This window comes from Mytilus galloprovincialis, chromosome 2 (assembly GCF_965363235.1).
Source record: "Mytilus galloprovincialis chromosome 2, xbMytGall1.hap1.1, whole genome shotgun sequence".
Lineage (NCBI taxonomy): Eukaryota > Metazoa > Mollusca > Bivalvia > Mytilida > Mytilidae > Mytilus > Mytilus galloprovincialis.
The window spans coordinates 30,507,106-30,517,993 of NC_134839.1; the positions used below are offsets into that span (position 1 = coordinate 30,507,106).

General features: G+C 31.9%; 1 protein-coding gene across 1 annotated transcript in view; it reads right to left on the reverse strand.

Moving 5' to 3' along the window:
* LOC143063344 (ATP-dependent DNA helicase DDX31-like) overlaps positions 1-10,522 on the reverse strand; it is a 30,178-nt gene extending 19,656 nt beyond the window's left edge. The window contains exons 1-5 of the mRNA XM_076235446.1: positions 10,335-10,522; positions 7,734-7,990; positions 6,903-6,978; positions 6,443-6,557; positions 5,761-5,870 (exon numbers count right to left, since the gene is read on the reverse strand). Of these exons, the coding sequence (XP_076091561.1) occupies positions 5,761-5,870; positions 6,443-6,557; positions 6,903-6,978; positions 7,734-7,990; positions 10,335-10,412 (636 nt within the window). The 5' untranslated portion in view covers positions 10,413-10,522. The remainder of the gene's footprint in view (positions 1-5,760; positions 5,871-6,442; positions 6,558-6,902; positions 6,979-7,733; positions 7,991-10,334) is intronic.
* Between the last annotated feature and the right edge of the window lie 366 nt (positions 10,523-10,888).

Below are 10,888 nucleotides of genomic sequence, written 5' to 3' on the forward strand. Positions count from 1 at the left end.
GTGACCTTGACCTAATGTATATTGATCCTTTCTTTACTGTTTATGAGTCGGACACAGATTTTGTTTTCCAATTTGAGAGGATTCCTCTGGTAATGGATACAGAAGACACACCTCCATGTTTTGCAGAACTTCGTCTTCTCAAAAACCCCACTTTACATTTAGTTCCTGAACTAATCTTTGAGAAGAATAAGATTTCCAGTGAACTTTATAAACTATACAACATGAAACGTATTCCTTGCAAAAGCCTTAAAATTCATGGGCCATGCATATCATCCCAGACAGATAGCCATGACTTTGCTTGGAGCCTAAAGTGTAACCAGTGGATACCTCAAGCACAACATTGGATCATAAGGCCACACACAACATGGCCTTGTCCTGAACTCATTTCCAAAATAACCTCCTGTGGAGTTTTGTTTGTTCCAATAGGCTTCAAAGGGTCCTTAAAAGAAAATCTCCAATGGAGAATATCATTTTCTGTAGCAGAAAAATTTCTCATATTTTCATTCAGTCATACTCAATTATTATGCTATGCCTTGCTAAAAATTTTGAACAAAGAAATAGTAGATAAGTATCAAGACTTGAAAGGTTTATTGTGTTCCTATTTTCTGAAGACTTTGATGTTTTGGATATCAGAAGAATCAGACCAGTCAATATGGAGACCAGACAACATCATACCATGCTTCATGGCTTGTGTAAAGAGACTTTTGTATTGTGTAGAATATGAAACATTATTACATTATTTCATTCCTGACAATAATTTGTTTTGTTTAAGATTCAATACTAAAAACAAAGTTAAAATGACCAATGTCCTTAAGAACTTATATGAACAAGGAATACACTGTTTCAATCAATCGGAGACCTTGATAGATATTTCTATACCACCCTGTGAAGTTACTAAATCATTGTTTATTGAACAGGTTACATTAATTCAAGATATTATGAAAATTCAGACTTCTCATAAACATCCTACCAAGCTGATGTTTACATTTCTACATCATTCAAGTACTTCTTTATCAAAAGGTATCTTTTGTGTAATACTGTCAAACGCACATCAGTTAGTTTCACATGCCTCACAAAATCGACCCAGATCAAACAACAAACGTCAATATCACAAGAGCAAACATGACCTGAGTCATTTGTTGATAAGAACAATGTCAGATGCCATATCTGGATGGCTGATGTTGGCCTCTTACTTCTATGTTCATAAAAACTACTTAGCAGCTTTAACTATAACAAATTACACTTTTTCAAAATTTAAAAGTGAGCAAATTTATCCTTGGCAAAACAGTTTAAATCTAAACCAGAAATCTGCGTTAAATTTAATTAAACAAGTTAAATTTGGCAAAATGATAAAATCGATATTAATTCTAGAATTACCACTGAAATATATGTCATCAATTGTTCCATCAGAACTACAGTTAGATGTTGTTAAAGGTACGACACATTTTAATCCTGTATCGTTTGCCCATTTCCTGTGTTTTCTGTGCTATTACAATCTTCATGACATCACATCATGTAAACTCTCATTAATTCGGTTATTGCACAAAATCAGGGAAAACCTTTATAACAACACATTAGACAGTCTCAGTGCAGCACAATGTGTTATGTGTATTGGTATAGCTCACAAGATGATGGGGGATACAAACAAAGCAAGACAATTATTCCGTCAGGCTGCTGATTTAGATGTGCGCAACCAAACCAGTGCCAGATTAAGACTGTCTAAACTTACTTGAGTTTATCTTATATGACATTTATTTTCCTGACTTCTTATTTTAGTGCATTAAGGAAACATTGTATTTTTGTGTATAATTTTATTTCTTGGTTTCAAAAAAATTATACATAAAAGCCCATGCTGTGCACATGTAGTTATTGATATATGGAAATTGAAGTACCAGTATTCTCAGCTTATTTCATTCATCCTTATAACTAGTTATTTATCAATAAACTGTCTGGCTGAGCCCAGCTTGATACGCCCGCAGAGGTCCAACCCTGAACAGTTGGGGCAAAAATGGACACAATATTCAAGCTTGATACAGGTCTGAATTTGGATTGTAATTAAATGTTTAATATATTATAGGTTTCTGAATAAATGTAGTCAAAGAACTTGAAATTGGTTATATGAATTGAATTTATATTCAATTAAAGATTTCTTGCTGTTGAGCAATACACTGTGATGTTGTGCAATACACTGTGCTGTTGTGCAATACTAAGTAAATCTGTTGTCAGACTATAAACAAATAAAATTTATAAAATTCTAAAGGGAGTTTACATCAATAGATATAAACAATTCACCAAAGTTTCACAAGAATTGCTGAAAGCATTTTTGTGTTATTGTCCCATAACTGGAAAATCCCCCCTTTTTTAATGAATAAAACCCCATAACTCGGAAATGTAAAATCTAAAATTTATAAAATTCTAAAGGGAGCTTACATCAATAGATATTACAATTCATCAAAGTTTCATGAGAACTGCTGAAAGCATTTTTGAGTTATTGTCCGAAAACTGGAAAATCCCCCTTTTTTTATGAATAAAACCCAGTAACTTGGAAACGTATAATCTAAAATTTATAAAAATCAAAAGGAAGCTCATGTCAATAGATATAATCAATTAACCAAAATTTCTTGCAAGTTGGTGAAAGCATTCTTGAGTTATTATCCGAAAACTGGAAAATCCCCATTTTTTAATGAATAAAACCCCATAACTCGAAAAACGTAAAACTAAAATTTATAAAAAACGAAAGGGACGTCAATAGATATAATTTAAACAATTCACCAAAGTTTTATGCAAATTGGTAAAAGCGTTTTTGAGTTAATGTCTGACATGTTGACGACAGACGGAAGGACGAACAACGGTATACCATAATATGACCCGTAAACGGGCATATAAAAAAGCTAATTTCAATTGTAAATAAATGAATTCTATCAATAGTGTTGAACTTGACTTTATATCTTAAATACTATAATTCGTTTGTATGTAGAGTGAAACAATGATATAAATATATGCATTAAACGACATTGAAACAAATTGTTTGAATAAGAATTATTATTATACCTTACATATATTATAAACAATTCTATTGGGTAACATGTTATCACGTGACATGGAATAATTTAGTTGATTTTCTTTTAATTGCAAAGAAGGACTAAAAACCTTAAAAATTAACATCAGCGGTGAATGACCCTATTATTCACTGGCGAATAACCTTTTGAGTTTCTTGATTTGTACATGAATTATCTCCCATGAAAATGATGTCACAAAGACATAAGTAAACAAAACGGCAATGTTCACATTACAGGAACCACGTCAAGTGACAAGGAAACAATGCTTGGATATGCATCTAGTACCGAGGATATCTCTTATAAACCATCCTTTTCAGGGCCATCAATATTTTACAAAAAAATTCTACCTTTGTTGTACATACGAGAAATTTTAAGACACAAATTAATTTTCAAACGTTAACTTGTGTTTGTTATACAGTAAGGTAAGTGCTTTTTCAATGGTTCAAAAGGCCCTTCCACTGTTAGTTCAGTATAATAAAACAACTGTGGCCCCTTAAAAGCGATGAATTTCCAAAATTGTTAACCCTAAAAAATTATTTCACTTTGGGCTGCGCCCTCAGTGACATAACCTCGTGTTGACAATTTTGGATATTCACCTTTTCTAGGGGCCATAATTGTATATTGTAATTTTTGTATTATTTGAGTGTAGTGATAATCTATTGAGAGAAGATGTTTCTGTTTTATAAATGGCTATTAAATAAATGTCAAGCATTTTAATAATAATTTCTCAAGTAAAACATTAAAATAAATGCAGTCGAGGAACTGTTTCACTTTCGCAATATTGATTTTGAAACATTACAATGTTATTTATACATTTTGATAAAAATTCTATATTCAACTTACAGCTAATAAGAAAAGGGTTTATACATAAACATGGCCTGCTGTAATACTAGTATGTTAAATGAACACAATGTGTAGATTTTAGCCCATCCCCCACCACCCAAAAAAAATAGTTGTCAGGGTTGAGGACTTTGTTTTTTTTTTACCATTCATGTCATGTAAATGATAATAATATTTATTCTTTTGATACACACCACAAAATAATGTTCAAACCATGGTTAATCAATATAAATGTAACTATATTTATTTCAATTTCAATGAAACAATTCTTTTCTGTAGTCATAAATGGTTTGATAAAAACACATATATAACTAAAACTTGTGAGTGAACTCATAAAAAGGATTCCCCCACCCTGCAAATTTGGTAATCTACCCTTTAACATTTTGGACCTAGATTATATTTCTTTATGAGGGCCCTCATGGGGTTTTTGATTATGTGATTACTTGGCCGTTTTTTTAATGATTATTTGATTATTAAGCCAAATATTTCATGATTATTTGATTACCTAGGACTGTATTTTTAGTTTATGATTATTTGATTACTAAAGATAAGCAAATATTTAATGATTATGTGATTATATTGGCAAAAAAATGGTGATTATGTGATTACTAGGACCCCCCCATGAGGGGCCTCCTTTATCGTCAGGTAGTATTCTACAGCTTTCTTTAGTTTCATCAATATCTGTTTAACCATTTAATAGAAATTTACCATAAATTGCAATATTGAAGTAAATAAGTTTTGATTATCTCCCCTTTATCATGTTTGCCTTTAGAAGTATTTTACAACTAAGTTAAGTTTCATCAATATCTTCAAGACTTTTAGGGGGAGTGTTGAGGTAATTTCAGAGTGACCCAAACTGTAAAAATTGAAATATTGTAACTCATTTCAAGTGTGTATCTTTGAAAGTCACAATACATTTGTTGTAAATCTTACAATGCGAGAATTGTGTTCTAACGTTGTGACAATTTCAAGAATTTACTGTATGAAGGGCCCATGAACTTCTGTTCTTTTGATTGAAATTGTGAAAAATTGAACAACAGACGCAATAAATTTTGACAAAAGTATACATTCTCTCGTAGGAAGATCATCCAGGATATAAGATTATTACAGTAAACCGATTTGAAGCATTTCCAAAATGTAAGCTAGCCATCCTTGTAGGTGGTGGGTAGTAGAGGGAACACTTTTTTCACAGAAATGCATGGAGATGATAATAGGTATCTGACCTGACGACAACACCAAATGGATCAGAGGCCAAAGTAATATACTTGTGTTTCCTGCCTCTCTGCCTACCCTAAAACCTTTATATACATTTTATGTAAATATTTAAAAAAAAAATTTGTTTACCTACATGACTTTTGTATAGTTCCTATTTTTTCTGCCTTGTGGCAAGAAACAAGATGTAATAATTCCTTTAACTAGTTGAATAATTGGATTAAGCAATATAGTTTGGTCAACTACACATATTGAGTAACATGCTATGTATAACCTTTTTGACATTTGATCTTAGAGGAGTATTGTTCACAAGGTTTTTTATGCTGTCATAATTCTAACAAAGGCTAAAATGGTCAAAGTCCCATAACTCTGATAAGAATTTTCAAATCAACTGAACATGGTGACAAGAAATTCTACTAGGTATAGTTAATTTTGAGAAGTCTCAAGTTTAATATTCAAAGTTTAACAGATGATCAGAAGGAGGGAAAATATTACTATGTCTTTCTGTTCCACATTCATTTGTTCTGAAGTTCAAAGTATCTTAAAAGAATCTGTCTGGAAAGGTAGTGTTAAATGTTACACAGTTGAATGTCACAAAAAGTTCTAAATCACATATATGCAGCATACTAATATTTCAATAAATTCCTACCTCTCTGGTGGGAACAATAACTATAGCATATGGTCCATGTACTCTTTGAATCTTTGGACTGATACTCTGTAAAGCCTGCACAATAGGAACTGCAAATGCCAAAGTCTTTCCTAAAAAAGAAATAAATCTTTACACAAAATGTCTTTCACATATAAACCTTTCAACTTGAAATAAAATGGGAGTAAAAACACTGACACAAATAGGCAATGATAAGAATAGAGTTTTCAACCTTGCAATTGATTGCTAGTTGTTTACTTAATGTCCAGTGGTAAATATTTCTTGCCTTTTCAGGACAAGAATAGATGTCAACCAGGATGAATGGCAAAAAAAACTGGACTGCAACTGGAAAACAAAGGCTCCTTGGATTGGGGCGGCAGAACTTTTGTGAAATCCGCTGCAACATCTATTCTGCTGTGAAATATAGTATGGTAAATACCTAAACTTTGGCTAATCTTAACAATATTCATGTCACACCTGATCTGGATTTTTAAATTGTGTTTATATTTCATATGAATACTTATTGGTGGGACCACTCAAATCTAATGTAAAGAATGTTAAATTGTACTTTTGTTGTGTTTGTTTAAACTGATCTCATTGTGACCCAATAATGCTGACCATGATTTTTAAATTATGTGTCAATAGGCAATCTATTCAATAATTTTATCGTTTTGTCTCCGTTTACCTGAGCCTGTCTGAGATTTGACCAGAACATCTCTGCCCTGCATAATATAAGGTATTGTTTGTTTCTGGACAGCGGTCATTGTCTTATGCCCGATTTTCTCCTCCAAATTTGATACCTGCAATATAAAACACAATAAGCTTTAAAAGTTTAATGCAAACAATACATTAATGTGTTGTGCAGTGTAATTTGCCTAATCCGACACCTGAGTATTCCAACATCCTGCTTGAACAGACACATTTTATGGTCCCAAAATATGCCTTTCCTTGCAGAAAAAAACTGATTATTCTGACACCCTGCTCAATCCGACATTTTTTCAAAAATTCTATCATACAAAAATAACAAGACGTGGTATAATTGCCCCAACTCTCCCCCAGAGACAAAATAGAAGTTAACAATTATAGGTCACTGTATGTCCTTCAGCAATTAGCAAAACCCATACTGCATAGTTAAGTATAATTACCATATATGGATGAAGAGGCAAATCCCTAAAATGTTCTGACGAGAAAACATCTTCCTTGACAAAGTCCACTTTCAAACTGAAAAATTTAAAACAAATACTGGAGAATGTGAGGTAAGGGTCACAAATTACTTACTTTAATAATTGTTTGATGAACATTTTCTGTATTAAAAAAAAAAAGAATTTATCTTGTATATATTCAAATATTTATAATTTACCATTGAAGTAAATTTCAAGAAAAGTAATAACTACAAATTGCGGAAACGTGTACTTGAAATTTCCGAAAACGTACATGTAGTATTTGGACTTTGAAAAATTAGTGGACACAAAGATGTTTTATATTTTTTAGGGATACTAGTTGACCAAATATGATGACACATCAATGAATCAATAACAGCAAATCTAAAATATACTTTACTACATTGCCTTTTTTTAAGTTTTTTTTTCTCAAAAATACAAATGTATTAGCACAAGACTATACCTATTAAGTATTAAGCAAAGAAGAGAGTCTCTCTTGACTTTTATAGTAGCTTTGTCAATAAATTATAATAACTTATATTTCTTAAAAACAAATATGTTCTTAATATAAAAAAGGTTGCAACATTTGTATTTTACTTGAGAAAATTCTTAAAGTGTTTGCCCTGACATAAGCCTTCTATTAGCAAATAAAGGTCTGTTTATATCAAAAAGGGGAAATAAAAAAATCAAAGATGATTGAGCAAAGTTTGTTCTCCAAGTTTAACTATAATATAGCTATATCACACTGAAAATTGTAATCCATGCTATGTTAACTGCATTATAATAATTATTCATAAAAATAGTCAAATATCAAACCTTTTAACTTTAGGAATCTCTGGGTTAAATCTGAACAAAGAGGAGATAACTTGTCCTGATGGTTTTCCACCCTCCTTAATGAAGGGAGATAATTCACCATGCTTTCTTTTTCTAGCGGCTTGAACTTGATTACTTTGGGTACCAGTCTGTTCCTTATATTCAGTGACCTTTGAATATTCAGAATCACCCTGTGATTGTTTAACGGACTCAGTTAGAAGTCTGGATTTTTCTTGTCTTCTAGCTCTAATCCTCTGGCCCTGAAAAAATATTAAGTAATACAAATGTAATTCATAATTATATGATATGCATTTGACTTGTCGAAGTATGGTAAAATAATTTTTAATGTTCATGTGTTAATGACAATTTTTACAGTGTTCTATTTATAAACACATACAATTTAAAGATAGTATGTTTTGCAGTGGTGGTAATTTTAGAATCCACAATATGGAAATCACCACTGATTTTTCAAAAATATACCTACAATATACCTGCAGTGTTTACAAAATTCTAAATTCTATACTGAAAGTAATAATTCATACAGTATTGATCAATTTGTTTGGTTTTCATTTTTTACTTACTAGTTTATAATGAATTAATGACACTGATACACTTTAGGCCTAGTTGGTTTTATGTTGATAAGTATGGTAAGTTTACAAGTTGCTATGTAATAATACAATCCAGTTTCTATAACTAATTTATTAAGGTTCATGTGGACCCTATGGCTAAAATGGCCGTATTTTCACCTCAAAATTTAATCTGAGTACAGGCAAACCTGTGCATTTTGAGAAGTTTTAAGGCATAGCATGCCCTAGATAAATAGAATTCAAATGCATTGTATGATTTAGAAAATTCATAACTTAACTGAATTTTACCATACCCTTTTTTGTCCCTGCAGAAGATGATAAAATTAACAAACAGTTGAGTTTACCTTGATATGGTCCACTCAGGTACACAGTTTAAATAACCAATTATTGTCAGGTATCTATTGTCCATCTCATGTCCATGTCAAACAAAACAGCTCACTTCAATAATTACCTGTGGGGAAGTTCTCAAACCTGTTTCCCAACTTAGTTTATTTTGGCACCTTCTGGAGGAGTGAAAAAAAGTGCACGGCAAAATCCTGGTAAGTTTTTATTTTTCTAAAACACAAAACATATATTTGAAATTTATTTATCTAGGGCATGCTATGCCTGAAAATTTTAACAGATGCACAGGTTTGTCTGTACTCAGAGTAAATTTTGAGGTGAAAATACGGCCATTTTAGCTATAGGGTCCACATGAACCTTAACAAGTACATCTTATAAGAACTTCAATTGATCTATTTAATTACATGTTTATTTATGTGCAGACATGTGAGAGTTGCTGATCTGCAGTGATCGGGAAGGTCATGCGCCCTGCGCCTATAGCGCATATCGACCAGAAATGGCGCATAGAGTGACTTATGTAAGCGCCCACGTGGCGCACGATATTTTTCACTTCGTTTCGATACATTTAGATATCGTCAAATGGATTTCCAATCGTGTTCCGTGCCGCCATGTGTGTGTACACAACTGTGTAATGTTCCTCCAATGATAGGAGCACCTATATATTTTTGGGACGTCTCGGGTGTTTTCCTATGGAAATAATAGAACCATGGGTGTAACTGATTACCCAAAAAACGTAATTAACCATCATTCATGATATGATTTTTTACAACCTTAAATTTGTAAAATTTGGCTAGTACAGACGAGATTTGTCTCTAATTATTATCTTTTAACTTAGTTCAGCTTGCTATTTTTTCGTTGAGAAACCCCAAAGCCTTTTTATGAATATATAGTTTTTGTCTCCATAAAAGGCGACTAACTGGCCTTGTCACTTTTTGGTCTTTGGCTTGTTTTGACATTTTGTAAACATGCCTTCAGCGAATTGTTGTTTTGTTTTATCAATTAATGATACTCTCTACTGTTATTGTTGTCATCGTGATGAAGTAATAATAATACAAGAAGTGCAGAGGAAATGCCAAATACGTCCTCTAATACGGAACGTCGGGAATAAGTATGGTATCGACGAAGACCCAAATTAATGTAAAAAAACCCATGCACATGAACAAGACAACAGTAGCAGTAGAAACATTGTAAATAAAGGATATCTTAAATATTATCTGGTTTGGAAGAAATTATTTTACATTCTTTGTTGAATTGAAATAACAAAATCACAGGTACAATATCTATAATATTATTTAAAATCATAAAGGTAAGTACCACCATCTCTTTGCTGAGATATACACTTTTTACTTTTTTCACTGTAGTCAATTCAAATGGCCCATTCATTTGACAACATGGCCCATTATTTTTTAAAATGGCCCCTTGAATTTAATTTTGAGGGGCCCTGGGCCCATAGAGAAAAAATCCTTCCAGATCACTGGATCTGTCAATTATAATTACTGTAACAGATGATACGGTAATAAAGTGAGATGAACTTTATAACACAAGTTAACATCAGATATATATGTGATGTGTAAATGAAAGTTCTTTGTAATGCATCCACTTTTCGTATAGTAAAAAAACGCTTACATGTGTCTGTAAAATATTTTTATAGATTAAAACATATTAAATTTTATACCCTATTTCCACGGGGCTTTGTCTTTGATTCTTGATTTCTTTCTGGTCCTTGGATGAGATTTAACTGAATGTCTGACATTTTAGTCTAACGATATTATAAGAGGTTGAACATAGATCAAATCATGTAACTTTGTAAATAATAAATTTGACGAGAGGAGCACATCCATGTGCGGTTTATTTACTTCCGGTGAAAAAATAATTCATGTACCAAGTCGGAGATATTTGAAGAATTTCCGGAAAGATATTTCAACATTCTTTTTTTACTTAATTACCCATTAAATGTCTAGCCATGTATTTATCATAGTCTATGGTATTGTTTCTCCATCTTGCTTGATTTCATTTGCTCCTATATTTAAGTGACAGCTGTGGGGCATGGACCCCCTATTTTATTTTTCCCTTTTCTTTGTGTGTGTGGTTTTTGTTTAATTCAGTTTACCGTCAATTCACCGATATATATTTAATTTTATTGAGAAACAGAAGGTCAGTATGAATGATCAACTGCTAATTTCTCATTGTATGAATAAGAGTACACCATAAATTCATAAATGTAATCAA